Raw genomic sequence first — 20,449 nt, 5'->3', positions numbered from 1 at the left:
CTCTATTTGCGCAGATACTTATTTGCAGTTTCTTATATAAAGCCTTCTGGAGATATGGCCTCCAGAACTGAACACAGTACTCTACATGAGGTCGTACCAATGACCTATACAGTGGGATTATTACTTCTTTCTTTCTACCGCTGGTACCTCTCCCTATGCAACCAAGCATCTGACTTGCCTTCTTCATTGCTTTGTTACATTGCCTACCTGCCTTTAAGTCCCCTGAAATAGTGACACCTAGACCCCTCTCTTCCTCAGTAGTTTCCATTATAGTGCCATTTATACTATATTTAATCTTTGGATTTTTGAGACCCAAGTGCATGATTTTGCATTTTTTTATTTGACATTAAACTATAGTTGCCATGCTCTTGACCTGGGGTAGCCAACCCTAGTCCTCGAGAGCTACCAACAGTGCATGTTTTGCAGGTCTCCTCACAGAATCACAAGTGAGCTAATTAGCTCCATCTGTGTATCTTTTAAAATGTGTCAGTGATTAATGAGTGCAGCTGTGCAGCAGCTAGGTTGTCTGGAAAATGTGCACTGTTGGTAGCTCTCGAGGTCTAGGGTTGGCTACCACTGCTCTTGACCATTCCTCTAATCTGCCTAGATCACCAATCATTTGTTTTACCCTTCCTGGTGTGTCTACCCCGTTGCATACCTTTGTGTCATCTGCAAAAAGGCACATTTTACCCTCAATTCCATGTGCAATATCACCAATACAGATAATAAAAAAGCACTGGTCCATGTACAGATCCCTGGGGTACCCCACTTGTAACCTTTCCCTCCTTTGACTGTACTCCTTTTACTACAACTCTCTGTTTTCTGTCCTAAAAGCATGCTCTTATCCATTTAACTATCTTGAAATCCAATCCCAAGCTTTCAAGGTTATTTAACAGTCTGCGATGTGGGACAGTGTCAAAAGCCTTACTAAAGCCTAGATAACCTACATCTACAGCCCCACCTTGATCTATTACTTTAGTCACCCAGTCAAAGAAGTCAATAAGATGTGTTGGACATGATCTTCCCCCAGTAAACCCATGCTGTTTCGGATTCTGTAAATTGCTGCTTTTGAGATATTCTACAACTCTTTATTTTAAGAGTGCTTCCATAAATTTCACTACTACTGATGTAAGGCTCACTGGTCGATGGTTGCTTACCTCTTCATTTCTTCCACTTTTGTGCAGTGGGACTACATTCGCTGTTTTCCTGTGCTCTGGGATTACTCCAGTAGCTAGTGACTGGTTGATTAATTCTGTTATTGGTTTTACCAGCTCCACTTTAAGCTCTTTTAGTATCCTTGGATGTATCCCATCTGGCCCCATTGATTTATCCACTTTCAGTTTTGACAGTTCTCTGGGGACTTACATTGTCCCTCTCAAGAAGACATCCACTCTATGGGGTAGGGAGGCCAATCCCGGGATCGGGATCGGCGGGATCCCGGGATTTTGGCCTAAAAAAGGCGGGATTTAAATCCCGGGATTGAGCCTTCCAATCCCGGGAATGCGGGATTAGTGCCCGATAGCCACACTGCTGTCTGCCGGTATTTTACTGATAGGAACAGTGTGCTGTAGCGGCATCATGGCGGTGGCCGGGCTGCGCAGCGTGACCCCTGACATCACGTCACGCTGCACAGCCCGGCTGCTGTCATACCGCTATAGCACACTGTTCTGTACTAGGTTGCCTGGCCACACACCTGCCCGCTGAGCAGCTCATCCTCCCTGGCCGCCCGCTGTGCAGCTCGTCCTACCTGGCCGTCCGCTGTGCAGCTCGTCCTACCTGGCCGTCCGCTGTGCAGCTCGTCCTCCCTGGCTGCCCGCTGTGCAGCTCATCCTCCCTGGCCGCCCACTGTGCAGCTCGTCCTACCTGGCCGCCCGCTGTGCAGCTCGTCCTACCTGGCCGCCCGCTGTGCAGCTCGTCCTTCCTGGCCACCCGCTTGCTGGAGATGTTCCTGCTACTGCCTGTCACCACCTCCATGTAAGTGACAGTGCAGTGCAGGCAGGGAGATAGTGGTTTGGGATTATTCTGCCTTTAATTGATTTACGGTGTGGGCAGTTTGGGGGGGATGGGGACAGCTGTGTTTTTTTTTGTATCAGGGAGGCCAATCCCGGGATCCCGGGAATCCTGGGATTGAGCATTTTTCAATCCCGAATCCCGGGATTGAAAAAATGCCCCGGGATTGGCATCCCTACTATGGGGGGAGATTTACTAAGAATACGATATATCATATTCGTATTCTTAATACAAATGAATATGAATGCATACGGCTTTTTCAGCCGTATGCAAATTCCTGTTCCGGAAGGTAATATACAAAGCAGTCAGATACGACTGCTTTGTAAACCTCCGATGGCGTATACATTTGTATTAGCGGCCATATATATGGCCGCTAATACGAATTCATATGGCCATTCTGCACGGATCAGGCAGATCCGTGCAGGCTGTGCTGTGTAAAAAAAAAAAGTCCAAGCATGCGGAGAATTAAAGGGCACGCTGGCCCTTGTAGTTCAACGGTATTAAAAATAGTCAAATAAACACACACTGACACACACAAGAAAAATAAAACTTTATTTCATCCAAAGCCCACACATACTGATACTTACCTATCTTGAGCCCGTAAGGTAGGTCCCTGGGTCCGGTGTCCTGGGGGTCCGGTGTCCTGGGGTGCTGGTCTGGTGTCCTGGGGTTCTGGTCCGGGGGTCCGGTGTCTGACGCAATCCATAGGGGAACCAGAGGAAGTAAACTTACAACTGTCCGGCGAAGATCACGTCCTCTTCAATTCCTGCAGTAGCCTGCCTAAAATCTAACATCTTTGTTTTTGTGTGCGATGAGTCGGTTTCTGTCTTTATTTTGATCCATACTGCTTGATAGTCACTGTATTATTTATTTATTTACAGTTTCTTATATAGCGCAGCAGATTCCGTTGCGCTTTACAATAGTAGACAGTGATAAAACAAATTGGGTAACAACAGACAGACTTGGAGGTAGGAGAGCCCTGCTGCAAGTTTACAATCTATAGGAATATAGGAGGGAAAGAGGCACCAGTAATAGCATAGCAGTCCCACCAAGTTACAAGTCCAGAAGGGAAGAAAATAATACATAAGTGCCTCAGAGGGTTATGCGTGTAGAACTTAAATATGATAGGCTTGCCTGAAGAGGTGAGTTTTCCGGGAACACTTGAAAGTTTGGAGGCTAGCGGAGTTCTTATTGTGCATGGAAGGGCATTCCATAGGATAGGAGCAGCCTGATGAAAGTCCTGTAATAGTGAATGGGAGCTAGTGTTCCGTGCAGAAGAGAGACGCAGATCTTGTGCAAAGCGGAGTATAACTGTATCCTAGGTTTTCACCCACATTTACATCAGATATTCTGTCACCAGAACTTAGACATAGAATTTGATGGCAGGTGAGACATTCTTGGACCTTCTTCATTTTTTCCATACTTACAGTATTCTCAAAACTAATTCTTATTTTATTGTAATTATTATTATTATTATTATTATTATTATTATTATTATTATTATTATTATTATTATAATTTGGTCTATTCCAGGCATGATTAAACTGTATTATCATCTGCCACAATTCATGGGAGGCTATTCAACTTGTCAGCTACTTTTTTTTTGCTGAAACAACTTTTCCTCAAATTTGCCTCTTAATCCATTTCCTTACAGTTTCCTGTCATGTCCTAGGACTAAGAATGTTTCCGTCATTTACCTTGACTGTTTGATTTGCCCCTTTTTTTGTGTGCCGTGTCTAAGGTATTACCTTCTGGAGACATGGGCAACGGATCTTAACATGGCACTCTGTACGGCTCTGTATCAATGACCTTTACTGTGGTAGATACAGTACATTAAAAAGAGAATCCCATTGGATCCTTCCTTTTCCATCTCAGAAGTTCCCATCATAGTGTCGTAAAATAAAAAATAAAAAATTAGAATATGGACACCTTCATTGATTTATTACAATGTAGATGCCTCATTCTTTAAAACTAGAGACAAAGGGGAACTGGCTGTGGTTGTGGAGACACTATGGGGCTTGAGAAACAGAAGGGCTATGGCTGGAGAGATAGAATGGTGGATTACTTGTGAGATTGAAGGTGGGTTTACTGATAGGACTGGATGATAAGGAACAACCATTGAGGAAGAATAATTTCATTGTCAAGGCATAATAGGCCTGGCTAGGGGTTGAGACGAGAAACAAAGAGGGTCTGTACAGACAGAAGGGGACTGGCTGGGATTGGAGATACTCCATAGGGCTGGAGAGACAGAAGGGTGATGGGAGAAATGTAAGGAGCAGCCAAAACAGAAGGAGAAGGGTAGCGTCATGTAGGCCTCTAACATTAGGCAGCTGCTTAGGGGCAGGATCGGGAGCGGGCATCATCGAGTCTGCCCACCACAAAATCAGGGAATCAGACAAGACATTAAACAGACGTGGAAGACGGAAAAGGACTGGTTGGGAAAAGGGAAGCGACGCAGGGCTTTAGAACCAGAAGGGAATTGGCTAAGGTTAGGGAGAAATCACAAGGCTGGAGAGACAGAAGAAACAGCCAGGTATGAGGAAAGGAGTGGGTGGCAGAGGAAGAAAGAGGGGGTTGGGGGGGGGGGGGGGGGGGTAGGGGCTGGAGAGACAGAAGGAGTGCTGGCAGAAGCTGGCTGACAATGGATGAATGGATGGCTGGGGAGACAGAAGGCGCTGATTGTATATTCTCCCTGTACTTGCGTGGGTTTCCTCCGGGTTTGTTCCAAAAATATACTGGTAGGCTAATTGGCTCCCAACAAAATTAACCCTAGAGTGTCTGTCTGTGTGTGTGCATATGTGTGGTAGGGGATATAGATTATAAGCTCCACTGGGGCAGGGACTGGTGTGAATGTTCAAATATTCTCTGTAAAGCGATGCGGAATCTGTGTGAGCTATATAAGAAACTGTAAATTAATTCATTACAATCACTTATTTATTTTAGTCCATTCTCGTCCTCAAATTGTCTGTTAAGGTCCTAATTTATGTTTGTGTATTTGTAATAAACAATAAAGACGGATGATCGGTCTCCGGTCGTTGCTGATGATGATCATTAAGTTCTTACCACTCTTCTCCCAATTCACTAACATGGGGATTCTATTGAAGATGGGTTGTTGACCGTAGCACGATAACAGATACAATCTGATTGGTGGTTGCCATTGGCAACAACCCATCTTCAGTGGAACTCCCATCTCAGTAAATGTAGCCCAACGTCACTCACATTGTCATTTGAGGGTTATGCCGTGTGTTCGGGTATTGTGGTGCCGTTTATTGTCCCCAGCTTCTGTTCTTTAGTGTTTTATTAATGGTTTAATAGTTTCAAATGAGAGGATTTTATTAGCTCCTGAAATCATCCCGGAGAGATCGTGCGTTCATTGAAGAACTAAGGTTACACAGAGAGGAGGACCACTTGTTGCATTTCCCTCTTTGGTTCAGATTTGTTGTATCAAAAAGACTCCTCTACCGCACTGTATGTATACAAATGAGGAAAGAACAAACAATGTTGCAAAATCTTATAACAGTGTATGGAATGTCTGTGACTGAGAACGGGAGCTCGATACAAGAAGGTCTCGTTTCTGCTGCTCATAAATCTGCTTGTGTGGATTGTTAACACTTTTACAGCTTTATTCTACTGAGACTCACATTGGTAATGCTGGAATAATCGTTTGTTGAAAATCATGCGACCTTTCCCATCGTGTGCAGCCGCCTCCTGCTGCTGAGGAAGCAGGTCCTGTTCCCAACAGCTTCCCTACGTGTGATAATACCTCCAGTACGACTCGAGTTGTCACTCTCACAGACCCAATGTCATATAGTTACCATCTGATAGGCACACACGCATCATTAGACACGTTTACGCTTGCTATGCAATCAGTGCACCCACAGTATAGAGGATGAGTCCTTGTGTAGAATATTTGCAGCAGGTGGAGTCGTCGGCCTGAAAGCGCTCTATTGTCCCTATTGTAGCGGTTTCACAATGAGCAAGTTGTGAGGCTGGACTCCTCCCTCAAAAACCAAAGGTCTTCGTCCAGGTCCGCCCTAAGATTATAAAAAGAAGACTGCACCGCAGTAACGTACGTCGTCATACAAAAGGTTTCCAGTTTCACTTAGAGCGGAGGAGACGAAGCTAGAATGTCCGGCAGAGGCAAAGGTGGTAAGGGGCTCGGGAAAGGAGGCGCCAAGCGCCACAGGAAGGTGCTGAGAGATAACATCCAGGGCATCACCAAGCCTGCCATCCGCCGCCTTGCCCGACGAGGAGGCGTGAAGCGCATCTCCGGACTCATCTACGAGGAGACCCGCGGGGTGCTGAAGGTCTTCCTGGAGAACGTGATCAGGGACGCCGTCACCTACACCGAGCACGCCAAGAGGAAGACCGTGACCGCTATGGACGTGGTCTATGCTCTGAAACGCCAGGGGCGCACTCTCTATGGGTTCGGGGGCTAAACGCTGAGGCGCCTCTGATCCTCTCACCCACATAAAGGTCCTTTTCAGGGCCACCCACCTATTCCTCGTGAGAGCTATATAACATTGAGCTAGCATTACTGCCGCTCGTGGCGGTCCCCTGACTATACGTCGGCGGAAGTAAACGAAGATGAACTTACAAAGAAGTATCATTTCTTTAGGTTACATGTTGCATGCATGTAATTTGTAACAACTCGCACAGGCTGAGAAGATTGTTCTAAATCTGTAACAATGATACGTGCTGCAGCCTAGACTGTAATCCTTTGTTTCTGAGATGCCTCCAAAATATGGTGGACAAGAACTTGTCTTAATCTAATGAATACAAGTTATTATTTTAACAAAATAGACTGCAAGAGACAAATTCTTAAAAATGAACCGGGCTTTCATACAGTTCCGTCTTTGAAGACGCTGAAACCTCGGTGTCCTGGCAGTTGATCTACACTACTTTGTGAAAGTCAATAAAAGAATTAAAAAAAAGACCCATCACATCACATGGCCTCAGGACTGAGATGAACATGTTCATTCGCATTTGGCCCCAGGGACGTAGATTTGACACTGTGCTCTCCATGATTATAACGTACTGCATGATCATTATGACACTACAATACTAAAGACCCGATCAAAGTGAAAAAAAAAAAAAAAAAATACATGATATAACTATAGATTGAGTCCCGTTGGACTCTATAAGAGCGCTCTATAAAGAACATTATTATTATTATTATTATAAGGTTCTGCGGCGCCTGTCATTCTAAATTATACATATCTACAGTATCTTTAATAGCTGCAGACTTGGAAGTTAAAAATACAATGGTAAACGTGATGTAACTATATGAATAGGAGATGTAGGAGCAGAAACATATAAACACCGTATCCCGGATCCTTTTAAATTCTTAACGTGCAGAATGTAAAGCAACGTATATGAAGTGGATGGATGACTACAGTAGCTGTCACAAATCCCAGCTAACACTGGTAAACATGATGCATTTATGCTAATGTGCTTGAATTCTATACACCGGCTTCGTATGCCGATTATTTTATCCCAGGATCTGAAACAATCGGCCATGGCTAGAAAAGGCGGGGTTTTTTTGAATGCTTCAAACGGTTGTATTAAACCAATCGATAGAGGAGGCATGCCCACACTGTCCAATCAGCGTGCAACACTGTGTATAAATAGAATAGCAAGGGGGCGACGTTTCTAATACAGTCGGTACTGTAGCTGCACGCATTTTCTTTTGTGATCATGGCCAGGACCAAGCAGACAGCGCGTAAATCCACCGGCGGGAAAGCTCCCCGCAAGCAGTTGGCCACTAAAGCCGCCAGGAAAAGCGCCCCAGCTACCGGCGGCGTGAAAAAGCCTCACCGCTACCGACCAGGGACCGTCGCCCTCCGCGAGATCCGCCGCTACCAGAAATCCACCGAGCTGCTGATCCGCAAGCTGCCCTTCCAGCGCCTGGTGCGTGAGATTGCCCAGGACTTTAAGACCGACCTGCGCTTCCAGAGCTCTGCCGTCATGGCCCTGCAAGAGGCCAGCGAGGCTTACCTGGTGGGGCTCTTCGAGGACACCAACCTGTGCGCTATCCACGCCAAGAGGGTGACCATCATGCCCAAAGACATCCAGCTGGCCCGCAGGATCCGAGGGGAGAGGGCATAGAGATATTCGGCACTCCTATACACGCAACACCACAAAGGCTCTTTTCAGAGCCACCAAATCTTTCTGAACGAGCTGAAGCGTAAAGCACATTGGTGTTTGAGTGGAATGATGTCAATTCCTTTAACGGGGGGACAGACACCCGGGCTCCAAATTGGTACCCACAGCGCATATTCCGCTCCTACCTGGCTTTCACCCTGCTTCTGAACCACCTCCATATGCTTTGCGCAGGGGGACTACTCCTAGTCTTCGCTACGAAAGGTTAGACTAGTAGATCACACGTGTGTAAGAGGTGCATTTCGAGAAGTTTAAAATGGCATTTTCTAGGGAAGTAAAAGCACGTGCGGCTTCCCGGTCCTCCTCACCAGGCACGAAATGTTACTATACGGGCTGAAGCATAAGCTACAAATAAGTGATTTTTGCTTCCTGGAACCTTGTTCTTAACGCCTCGGTTCCTTCCTTTGTTCCCCGCTCCTGCCAGTATGAAGGGCAGATCTCATCTGATTGTGATAGGCAGATGCACAAGCTCCGTCGATGCAGGGAACGGTCAATCACTACCGGCCTTCACCATAAACATGATTAGAGAAGGGACGAGGTTTCCTTACATGGATCAAGCTCTCCTGCCCTTCGACTGTTTCCAGAGCTAGCCTCTCCTGTCCCAACAGATTCATGGGGCAGGTTAGCCGGGGCATTTACACCCTCCCTTCCTCCCTCCCTCCCGTACAAAGGTCCCGGGTACCACTTCAACCTTTCCCGCTAAATCGGGCTAAGGACTGACATTTAGCCAGTTTATAGAGATGAATCAGCACTTCACAGTCGGGGTGGGTGGCTCTGAAAAGAGCCTTTGGGTCAATAACGGGTAAAACATCTGACGGTCACATCACTTGCTCTTGGCTGGCTTGTGGCTCTCGGTCTTCTTGGGCAGCAACACGGCCTGGATATTGGGCAGTACACCTCCCTGGGCGATGGTCACTCCACCCAGCAACTTGTTGAGCTCTTCGTCGTTGCGCACAGCCAGCTGCAGGTGGCGGGGGATGATGCGGGTCTTCTTGTTGTCGCGGGCAGCGTTACCGGCGAGCTCCAGAATCTCAGCCGTCAGATATTCCAGCACCGCGGCCAGATAGACGGGAGCACCGGCTCCCACACGCTCCGCATAATTTCCCTTTCTCAGCAGACGGTGAACGCGACCAACCGGGAACTGTAGACCGGCACGAGATGAGCGAGTCTTGGCCTTTGCCCGGGTCTTGCCGCCTTGTTTGCCTCTTCCTGACATGCTAAAATGTTCAATGGGCGCGTTTCTTCAAATTCGAAACTGTACTGCGTGCAGACAATGCGCTCTCGATATCGCCCTCCTCTTAAATATACACTCAGGAGGGTCCAGTTCTTGCTGTGTGATTGGTCTGTGCAGGAACCTGATCTGCATTGGTTACTGTGTAACTGGACCAATCTGCAAATGGCGGGCGGGGTTTCGCCGACATCACTCGTAGCCAATAGTGTTACCAGCAGCGAGGACGCCTCGTTTGCATAAGCTGCCTATAAATAGAGCCGATCTGGAGCGGCACAGGACAGATTTTTTCTGCAACGACTCAGAAACGATTATCTGCCAATATGCCTGATCCAGCCAAGTTTGCGCCGGCTCCCAAGAAAGGCTCTAAGAAAGCCGTGACCAAAACCCAGAAGAAAGATGGGAAGAAGCGTAGGAAGACCAGGAAGGAGAGTTATGCCATTTACGTGTACAAGGTGTTGAAGCAGGTGCACCCTGATACCGGCATCTCCTCCAAGGCTATGGGCATCATGAACTCCTTCGTTAATGATATCTTTGAGCGCATTGCTGGGGAAGCTTCCCGCCTGGCTCACTACAACAAGCGCTCCACCATCACCTCCAGGGAGATCCAGACCGCCGTACGCCTGCTGCTGCCTGGAGAGCTGGCCAAGCACGCCGTGTCCGAGGGCACCAAGGCCGTCACCAAGTACACCAGCGCCAAGTAATCTCCCCTTCTTCTCCCACCCACACCAGCACAAAGGCTCTTTTCAGAGCCACCCACCTCCTCTCTAATCGAGCTGTAACTATGATGGTTTTTGCTGTGTCCATGCTCCGACCGATATAACTGACTTGTGACGTACCCTCTAGCTATTGTTAACCCTACTGGGTCACACAAAAAAGTGCCTTTATCTCTACCACTTGCAAAGCTGCATTCTGTATTTCTCTTTCTAGGGGATCTGAATCCAGTTTCAAATGTAGGACCGGTTCATTACGTTGCAGATGTCACTGGCTGCTTAAATACACAAAAGATACATGCGACCCATAGGGTGGCAATGTACACCGTTGGCAATGGATCGCTGTCTTTTTTTCTGAATGAAGTGTGCAGTACGTCAACGTAGCTCAGTACCCAGTTACTTCTATGACCTCCGGTTCCGTTTCGATGCATTTAATTAAGGGTGAACACGTAATTCCTGCTCAGGCACACTTGGTTCCTACTGTAACACGCACACACTTGATTGAAAGGCGATTACAGTTCAGAGCGCCGCAAAGCTGAAATACGCACCGAGTCCGGGAGCCAGGGAAACGTTACAGTAATGGCTTTAATTTCCCGCCGATATCTGAGCGACTCTCATTGTGTGGGTCCATTGTCATTACCAATTCCCCCACTTTCAAATTAAAAATATACAATGTATCTATATCTATTCCACGTATAATAAAATGAAGGGAAAAAAATAAAATAAAACTAACAACGTTGGGTCATTACGTTTCATCAACACAAATATTCACCACAACGTAGTTGAATGATTTAGTTCTCTTATCAAGCTGATTTTTTACACTGGGTATTAACCAAGAAAAAAAAAAGAAAACAATACCAAGAGAGCAGTTACTATAAATCGAAACATAAAACAATATCTTCTTGTAGCGAACAAAAGGAAAACAATCCAAGGGTTGTGCTTATGAACGAATGGCAAGGCGAGCCATGACTCCGCCTTTAAGTCCAAGTCACCCATCAGGTCCGCTTTCCACTTTATAAAAGCCGCTGACAGGAAAGCTTACTCATTCTTACTGATCGTCACAGATTTTTTGAGAATGTCTGGAAGAGGTAAAGGTGGAAAGGGGCTCGGCAAAGGAGGCGCTAAGCGCCACAGGAAGGTTCTCCGTGACAACATCCAGGGCATCACCAAGCCTGCAATCCGTCGTCTAGCTAGACGAGGGGGTGTTAAGCGTATCTCGGGACTCATCTACGAGGAGACTCGCGGTGTGCTGAAGGTGTTCCTGGAGAATGTGATTCGTGATGCCGTCACCTACACCGAGCACGCCAAGAGGAAGACTGTGACCGCTATGGACGTGGTCTATGCTCTGAAGCGCCAGGGCCGCACTCTCTATGGGTTCGGGGGTTAAATTCTCAGGTGCCTCTCATGCGGTCACCCACACACGCACAAAGGCCCTTTTCAGGGCCACCCATATTTTCTACGAGAGCGCTGTTACATCCTCCATGTTTAATGTGGCTATTTACCGGGTCCTAATATGAATTCATCACCTAGCAGTGAGGTGGGTGGCGGGTGCAGTGGTTCCTTTTTGGTGTCGGTGATCGTGTAATTAGGTAATCCGCAATATATAGAAAAAGGTTACGTTACAAACCACGCTGTTAGCGACCACTGCACAGAGGCATATACGTTTTCCGGAGAATTGTGTTTTAAAGGGTCACGAGGAATGCAGATTGAAGAACGTTCCAGTCCGCCTTCTTTGCGATTTACTAAGCTCTATATATACACTGTATGTACCCTTGCACTCATACGGTTTGCAGCAGTTAAAATACGAGGCAGCGCTAACGAGTTCTATAGTGGTGAATCACACACCTTCCCTGACAGCTCTGCCACAGATTGAGCTTGCCCTTACAGAGGATGTAGGGCATCAGAACCGGCTGGGAGGGTATGGTGCCACAGGTGAATGCCGCCGGTTTACAGCGATTCATTGAAATGCGCACTAAAACGCTATGCGCTATGAAGCGTTTATTGAAGAGAGCTGATACGTAACGGTCTCATTAATCCCACTTCCCAGCACATATGTAGAATTGTAAAGTGACTGAATTTAAGGGGCAAACTAGAACATTCTGGTGTACCTATTGATTACAAACTGAAGGGCGCTGCCATCAGGCCACGCCCTGCGCTCACAGCTCTGTCGAGAGAGGGTGGGTGGCTCTGAAAAGAGCCTTTTGGGGGAGAACAAGGGAGCGAGGATGCGGCGGTTCAGGCATTACTTCTTTGCCGCGGCTTTCTTGGGCTTTGCTGCCTTCTTGGCTGGGCTTTTTGCGGCTTTAGGCTTCGCCGCCTTCTTGGCCGGACTCTTGGCGGCTTTGGGTTTCGCTGCCTTCTTGGCCGGACTCTTGGCGGCCGCCTTCTTCGGCTTCACCGCTTTAGGCTTCTTCGGGCTTTTGGCAGCTGCAGCTGGCTTCTTCACCTTCTTCGGGCTCTTGGCTGCACTCGGAGCTTTCTTGGGCTTCTTCGGGGATTTGGCCACTTTCTTTGCAGCAGGTTTCTTGGGCTTCAGAGACTTCTGGGCAACCTTATTGCTCTCCGCCTGCTTCTTATTGAGCTTGAAGGAGCCGGAAGCGCCGGTGCCTTTTACCTGAGTGAGAGTTCCTTTGGTCACCAAACTTTTTACACCCAGTTTCACGCGGCTGTTGTTCTTCTCCACATCGTAGCCTCCGGCAGCCAGAGCCTTCTTCAGGGCGGCAAGGGAAACTCCACTGCGCTCTTTGGAGGCGGCCACGGTTTTTACGATCAGCTCGGAGACGCTGGGTCCAGAAGACTTGGCGCTCTTCTTGGCTCCTCCCGCAGCTTTCTTCGGCTGCCTCTTCTTCTTGGATGCGCCCTCTGATGGAGGGACAGCGGCGGGTGCAGTCTCTGCCATGTTAACACAGACAAAAGGCACAACAAATAAAAATGCAGTACTACTAGCGCACGAGTCACGACAATCGCGTTCTGGATTCTTATATACACGGCAGGCTGTGCTGTGATTGGCTGCTGGGCGTCCAGTGTCCTGTGCTCTCATTGGCGGGATAAGCAGAAGTGTGAAACCTTTCCCTGTCTGAGTTGCAGGGACAATCAGCTGTTACCTTGTGTTTCCATAGCGCAAAAAAACAGTCATCAATAGCGCATGAGGTGAGCAGCGAGGTGCCTCTTTGCACCACACCCGTACTCCAAGGTCTCCCCTATCCCTGTATGCCCACTGCTAGCCTAGAACCTGCGGACCGGGGCAGGAAAATCGAATTGATACTCACCCACACCAGGCTGGATCTGCCCGGCATGTAACCCGTTTCTCCTTTACTGTGACATTAATATGTCCCACCCGGGCTTCTTCTCTCCTCGCAGCCCTGGAGATAATGAAGGTGAGCTGCGGGACACACGGTGCAGAGCAGTTAGCCTGTTGAAACCATTTAAGCTGATGTGCGAGGTCATGTACACACAGCTGGCTAACACAGGCAGCTTGCATTCCAAGGTAGCCTCTATAAACTCTAGTTTCTATTCCGAGATCAGTATACCTACTAGCACAGTCGATAGCCGAGGACAGCGGGTGCCACATCCACTAAATTGTCTCAAAGAAACCCAAGGAGTTCATCACTCCACTCTGTTTATGCTAGTTATACAGTACGTGTCAGTAAATGGCTATATTCACAAGGTTGTGTTTCTTTCAGACTGCTATGAAACACACCTCCAGCGAAATAGCTTTAGTTTACATTCAGCCAGAGCTCAAATCAGTTCAAAAAAGACTAACGGGTGCAAAAAAACAGTCAAGGGCCAATACTAGGAGTCGGTTGGAAGTGGTTGTTATGCTATTGTAGCACACCACAATGACAGGACCACGGGGCCAGCCTTATAGTATACACTGTAATACTGCTCTTGTTAGTTTAGTTTTTGTCTTGGGCTACTTGGCATAGTAGTCCGGTTTGCATTGCAATCCCTGTCCGCACTCATCTCCGCATTAAGAATTGCGCTAGAATTGCTTTGGGGACTCCTGCCAGGAAACACCGTGGGAATCTAGGCCTAACTTAGTTGTGTGGATTACCTGTACTCTATTTGCGCAGATACTTATTTGCAGTTTCTTATATAAAGCCTTCTGGAGATATGGCCTCCAGAACTGAACACAGTACTCTACATGAGGTCGTACCAATGACCTATACAGTGGGATTATTACTTCTTTCTTTCTACCGCTGGTACCTCTCCCTATGCAACCAAGCATCTGACTTGCCTTCTTCATTGCTTTGTTACATTGCCTACCTGCCTTTAAGTCCCCTGAAATAGTGACACCTAGACCCCTCTCTTCCTCAGTAGTTTCCATTATAGTGCCATTTATACTATATTTAATCTTTGGATTTTTGAGACCCAAGTGCATGATTTTGCATTTTTTTATTTGACATTAAACTATAGTTGCCATGCTCTTGACCTGGGGTAGCCAACCCTAGTCCTCGAGAGCTACCAACAGTGCATGTTTTGCAGGTCTCCTCACAGAATCACAAGTGAGCTAATTAGCTCCATCTGTGTATCTTTTAAAATGTGTCAGTGATTAATGAGTGCAGCTGTGCAGCAGCTAGGTTGTCTGGAAAATGTGCACTGTTGGTAGCTCTCGAGGTCTAGGGTTGGCTACCACTGCTCTTGACCATTCCTCTAATCTGCCTAGATCACCAATCATTTGTTTTACCCTTCCTGGTGTGTCTACCCCGTTGCATACCTTTGTGTCATCTGCAAAAAGGCACATTTTACCCTAAATTCCATGTGCAATATCACCAATACAGATAATAAAAAAGCACTGGTCCATGTACAGATCCCTGGGGTACCCCACTTGTAACCTTTCCCTCCTTTGACTGTACTCCTTTTACTACAACTCTCTGTTTTCTGTCCTAAAAGCATGCTCTTATCCATTTAACTATCTTGAAATCCAATCCCAAGCTTTCAAGGTTATTTAACAGTCTGCGATGTGGGACAGTGTCAAAAGCCTTACTAAAGCCTAGATAACCTACATCTACAGCCCCACCTTGATCTATTACTTTAGTCACCCAGTCAAAGAAGTCAATAAGATGTGTTGGACATGATCTTCCCCCAGTAAACCCATGCTGTTTCGGATCCTGTAAATTGCTGCTTTTGAGATATTCTACAACTCTTTATTTTAAGAGTGCTTCCATAAATTTCACTACTACTGATGTAAGGCTCACTGGTCGATGGTTGCTTACCTCTTCCTTTCTTCCACTTTTGTGCAGTGGGACTACATTCGCTGTTTTCCTGTGCTCTGGGATTACTCCAGTAGCTAGTGACTGGTTGATTAATTCTGTTATTGGTTTTACCAGCTCCACTTTAAGCTCTTTTAGTATCCTTGGATGTATCCCATCTGGCCCCATTGATTTATCCACTTTCAGTTTTGACAGTTCTCTGGGGACTTACATTGTCCCTCTCAAGAAGACATCCACTCTATGGGGTAGGGAGGCCAATCCCGGGATCGGGATCGGCGGGATCCCGGGATTTTGGCCTAAAAAAGGCGGGATTTAAATCCCGGGATTGAGCCTTCCAATCCCGGGAATGCGGGATTAGTGCCCGATAGCCACACTGCTGTCTGCCGGTATTTTACTGATAGGAACAGTGTGCTGTAGCGGCATCATGGCGGTGGCCGGGCTGCGCAGCGTGACCCCTGACATCACGTCACGCTGCACAGCCCGGCTGCTGTCATACCGCTATAGCACACTGTTCTGTACTAGGTTGCCTGGCCACACACCTGCCCGCTGAGCAGCTCATCCTCCCTGGCCGCCCGCTGTGCAGCTCGTCCTACCTGGCCGTCCGCTGTGCAGCTCGTCCTACCTGGCCGTCCGCTGTGCAGCTCGTCCTCCCTGGCTGCCCGCTGTGCAGCTCATCCTCCCTGGCCGCCCACTGTGCAGCTCGTCCTACCTGGCCGCCCGCTGTGCAGCTCGTCCTACCTGGCCGCCCGCTGTGCAGCTCGTCCTTCCTGGCCACCCGCTTGCTGGAGATGTTCCTGCTACTGCCTGTCACCACCTCCATGTAAGTGACAGTGCAGTGCAGGCAGGGAGATAGTGGTTTGGGATTATTCTGCCTTTAATTGATTTACGGTGTGGGCAGTTTGGGGGGGATGGGGACAGCTGTGTTTTTTTTTGTATCAGGGAGGCCAATCCCGGGATCCCGGGAATCCTGGGATTGAGCATTTTTCAATCCCGAATCCCGGGATTGAAAAAATGCCCCGGGATTGGCATCCCTACTATGGGGGGAGATTTACTAAGAATACGATATATCATATTCGTATTCTTAATACGAATGAATATGAATGCATACGGCTTTTTCAGCCGTATGCAAATTCCTGTTCCGGAAGGTAATATACAAAGCAGTCAGATACGACTGCTTTGTAAACCTCCGATGGCGTATTCATTTGTATTAGCGGCCATATATATATGGCCGCTAATACAAATTCATATGGCCATTCTGCACGGATCAGGCAGATCCGTGCAGGCTGTGCTGTGTAAAAAAAAAAAGTCCAAGCATGCGGAGAATTAAAGGGCACGCTGGCCCTTGTAGTTCAACGGTATTAAAAATAGTCAAATAAACACACACTGACACACACAAGAAAAATAAAACTTTATTTCATCCAAAGCCCACACATACTGATACTTACCTATCTTGAGCCCGTAAGGTAGGTCCCTGGGTCCGGTGTCCTGGGGGTCCGGTGTCCTGGGGTGCTGGTCTGGTGTCCTGGGGTTCTGGTCCGGGGGTCCGGTGTCCGACGCAATCCATAGGGGAACCAGAGGAAGTAAACTTACAACTGTCCGGCGAAGATCACGTCCTCTTCAATTCCTGCAGTAGCCTGCCTAAAATCTAACATCTTTGTTTTTGTGTGCGATGAGTCGGTTTCTGTCTTTATTTTGATCCATACTGCTTGATAGTCACTGTATTATTTATTTATTTACAGTTTCTTATATAGCGCAGCAGATTCCGTTGCGCTTTACAATAGTAGACAGTGATAAAACAAATTGGGTAACAACAGACAGACTTAGAGGTAGGAGAGCCCTGCTGCAAGTTTACAATCTATAGGAATATAGGAGGGAAAGAGGCACCAGTAATAGCATAGCAGTCCCACCAAGTTACAAGTCCAGAAGGGAAGAAAATAATACATAAGTGCCTCAGAGGGTTATGCGTGTAGAACTTAAATATGATAGGCTTGCCTGAAGAGGTGAGTTTTCCGGGAACACTTGAAAGTTTGGAGGCTAGCGGAGTTCTTATTGTGCATGGAAGGGCATTCCATAGGATAGGAGCAGCCTGATGAAAGTCCTGTAATAGTGAATGGGAGCTAGTGTTCCGTGCAGAAGAGAGACGCAGATCTTGTGCAAAGCGGAGTATAACTGTATCCTAGGTTTTCACCCACATTTACATCAGATATTCTGTCACCAGAACTTAGACATAGAATTTGATGGCAGGTGAGACATTCTTGGACCTTCTTCATTTTTTCCATACTTACAGTATTCTCAAAACTAATTCTTATTTTATTGTAATTATTATTATTATTATTATTATTATTATTATTATTATTATTATTATTATTATAATTTGGTCTATTCCAGGCATGATTAAACTGTATTATCATCTGCCACAATTCATGGGAGGCTATTCAACTTGTCAGCTACTTTTTTTTTGCTGAAACAACTTTTCCTCAAATTTGCCTCTTAATCCATTTCCTTACAGTTTCCTGTCATGTCCTAGGACTAAGAATGTTTCCGTCATTTACCTTGACTGTTTGATTTGCCCCTTTTTTTGTGTGCCGTGTCTAAGGTATTACCTTCTGGAGACATGGGCAACGGATCTTAACATGGCACTCTGTACGGCTCTGTATCAATGACCTTTACTGTGGTAGATACAGTACATTAAAAAGAGAATCCCATTGGATCCTTCCTTTTCCATCTCAGAAGTTCCCATCATAGTGTCGTAAAATAAAAAATAAAAAATTAGAATATGGACACCTTCATTGATTTATTACAATGTAGATGCCTCATTCTTTAAAACTAGAGACAAAGGGGAACTGGCTGTGGTTGTGGAGACACTATGGGGCTTGAGAAACAGAAGGGCTATGGCTGGAGAGATAGAATGGTGGATTACTTGTGAGATTGAAGGTGGGTTTACTGATAGGACTGGATGATAAGGAACAACCATTGAGGAAGAATAATTTCATTGTCAAGGCATAATAGGCCTGGCTAGGGGTTGAGACGAGAAACAAAGAGGGTCTGTACAGACAGAAGGGGACTGGCTGGGATTGGAGATACTCCATAGGGCTGGAGAGACAGAAGGGTGATGGGAGAAATGTAAGGAGCAGCCAAAACAGAAGGAGAAGGGTAGCGTCATGTAGGCCTCTAACATTAGGCAGCTGCTTAGGGGCAGGATCGGGAGCGGGCATCATCGAGTCTGCCCACCACAAAATCAGGGAATCAGACAAGACATTAAACAGACGTGGAAGACGGAAAAGGACTGGTTGGGAAAAGGGAAGCGACGCAGGGCTTTAGAACCAGAAGGGAATTGGCTAAGGTTAGGGAGAAATCACAAGGCTGGAGAGACAGAAGAAACAGCCAGGTATGAGGAAAGGAGTGGGTGGCAGAGGAAGAAAGAGGGGGTTGGGGGGGGGGGGGTAGGGGCTGGAGAGACAGAAGGAGTGCTGGCAGAAGCTGGCTGACAATGGATGAATGGATGGCTGGGGAGACAGAAGGCGCTGATTGTATATTCTCCCTGTACTTGCGTGGGTTTCCTCCGGGTACTCCGGGTTTGTTCCAAAAATATACTGGTAGGCTAATTGGCTCCCAACAAAATTAACCCTAGAGTGTCTGTCTGTGTGTGTGCATATGTGTGGTAGGGGATATAGATTATAAGCTCCACTGGGGCAGGGACTGGTGTGAATGTTCAAATATTCTCTGTAAAGCGATGCAGAATCTGTGTGAGCTATATAAGAAACTGTAAATTAATTCATTACAATCACTTATTTATTTTAGTCCATTCTCGTCCTCAAATTGTCTGTTAAGGTCCTAATTTATGTTTGTGTATTTGTAATAAACAATAAAGACGGATGATCGGTCTCCGGTCGTTGCTGATGATGATCATTAAGTTCTTACCACTCTTCTCCCAATTCACTAACATGGGGATTCTATTGAAGATGGGTTGTTGACCGTAGCACGATAACAGATACAATCTGATTGGTGGTTGCCATTGGCAACAACCCATCTTCAGTGGAACTCCCATCTCAGTAAATGTAGCCCAACGTCACTCACATTGTCATTTGAGGGTTATGCCGTGTGTTCGGGTATTGTGGTGCCGTTTATTGTCCCCAGCTTCTGTTCTTTAGTGTTTTATTAATGGTTTAATAGTTTCAAATGAGAGGATTTTATTAGCTCCTGAAATCATCCCGGAGAGATCGTGCGTTCATTGAAGAACTAAGGTTACACAGAGAGGAGGACCACTTGTTGCATTTCCCTCTTTGGTTCAGATTTGTTGTATCAAAAAGACTCCTCTACCGCACTGTATGTATACAAATGAGGAAAGAACAAACAATGTTGCAAAATCTTATAACAGTGTATGGAATGTCTGTGACTGAGAACGGGAGCTCGATACAAGAAGGTCTCGTTTCTGCTGCTCATAAATCTGCTTGTGTGGATTGTTAACACTTTTACAGCTTTATTCTACTGAGACTCACATTGGTAATGCTGGAATAATCGTTTGTTGAAAATCATGCGACCTTTCCCATCGTGTGCAGCCGCCTCCTGCTGCTGAGGAAGCAGGTCCTGTTCCCAACAGCTTCCCTACGTGTGATAATACCTCCAGTACGACTCGAGTTGTCACTCTCACAGACCCAATGTCATATAGTTACCATCTGATAGGCACACACGCATCATTAGACACGTTTACGCTTGCTATGCAATCAGTGCACGCACAGTATAGAGGATGAGTCCTTGTGTAGAATATTTGCAGCAGTCGTCGGCCTGAAAGCGCTCTATTGTCCCTATTGTAGCGGTTTCACAATGAGCAAGTTGTGAGGCTGGACTCCTCCCTCAAAAACCAAAGGTCTTCGTCCAGGTCCGCCCTAAGATTATAAAAAGAAGACTGCACCGCAGTAACGTACGTCGTCATACAAAAGGTTTCCAGTTTCACTTAGAGCGGAGGAGACGAAGCTAGAATGTCCGGCAGAGGCAAAGGTGGTAAGGGGCTCGGGAAAGGAGGCGCCAAGCGCCACAGGAAGGTGCTGAGAGATAACATCCAGGGCATCACCAAGCCTGCCATCCGCCGCCTTGCCCGACGAGGAGGCGTGAAGCGCATCTCC

At 46.9% G+C, this 20,449-nt stretch overlaps 3 protein-coding genes across 3 annotated transcripts; 2 read left to right on the top strand and 1 right to left on the bottom strand.

Annotated features, from left to right (window-relative positions):
- Nucleotides 1-6,137: 6,137 nt before the first annotated feature.
- LOC146073127 (uncharacterized) lies at nt 6,138-11,500 on the top strand. Its single transcript, XM_083180307.1, has 5 exons — nt 6,138-6,436; nt 6,498-6,516; nt 7,684-8,052; nt 9,041-9,315; nt 11,113-11,500. The coding sequence occupies exons 1-5, from the start codon at nt 6,138-6,140 to the stop codon at nt 11,498-11,500; spliced, it is 1,350 nt and encodes a 449-aa protein (XP_083036433.1).
- Nucleotides 9,724-10,104, top strand: LOC146072696 (histone H2B 1.1-like). The gene has a single exon (XM_083179890.1). The coding sequence runs from the start codon at nt 9,724-9,726 to the stop codon at nt 10,102-10,104; it is 381 nt and encodes a 126-aa protein (XP_083036016.1).
- An 855-nt stretch (nt 11,501-12,355) lies between the features above and the next one.
- LOC146072695 (histone H1.01-like) lies at nt 12,356-13,012 on the bottom strand. Its single transcript, XM_083179889.1, has one exon. It carries the CDS (start codon nt 13,010-13,012, stop codon nt 12,356-12,358), a length of 657 nt encoding a protein of 218 aa, XP_083036015.1.
- Nucleotides 13,013-20,449: the final 7,437 nt, after the last annotated feature.

This window comes from Crinia signifera, chromosome 4 (assembly GCF_055691185.1).
Source record: "Crinia signifera chromosome 4, ASM5569118v1, whole genome shotgun sequence".
Taxonomy (NCBI): domain Eukaryota; kingdom Metazoa; phylum Chordata; class Amphibia; order Anura; family Myobatrachidae; genus Crinia; species Crinia signifera.
The sequence above is the reverse complement of the archived record's forward strand: the minus strand, read 5'-3'. Positions and strand labels throughout refer to the sequence as shown.

Bases quoted from the DNA above. Each gene is read 5' to 3' on its own strand.
- LOC146072696 (XM_083179890.1), top strand. From the start codon at position 9,724: ATGCCTGATCCAGCCAAGTTTGCGCCGGCTCCCAAGAAAGGCTCTAAG.
- LOC146072695 (XM_083179889.1), bottom strand. From the start codon at position 13,012: ATGGCAGAGACTGCACCCGCCGCTGTCCCTCCATCAGAGGGCGCATCC.
- LOC146073127 (XM_083180307.1), top strand. From the start codon at position 6,138: ATGTCCGGCAGAGGCAAAGGTGGTAAGGGGCTCGGGAAAGGAGGCGCC. The intron at 8,053-9,040 runs AAGAGGGTGACC...CTTCTTGGGCAG, and splicing joins ACCTGTGCGCTATCCACGCC to CAACACGGCCTGGATATTGG. The intron at 9,316-11,112 runs GTAGACCGGCAC...GTCACCCATCAG, and splicing joins AACGCGACCAACCGGGAACT to GTCCGCTTTCCACTTTATAA.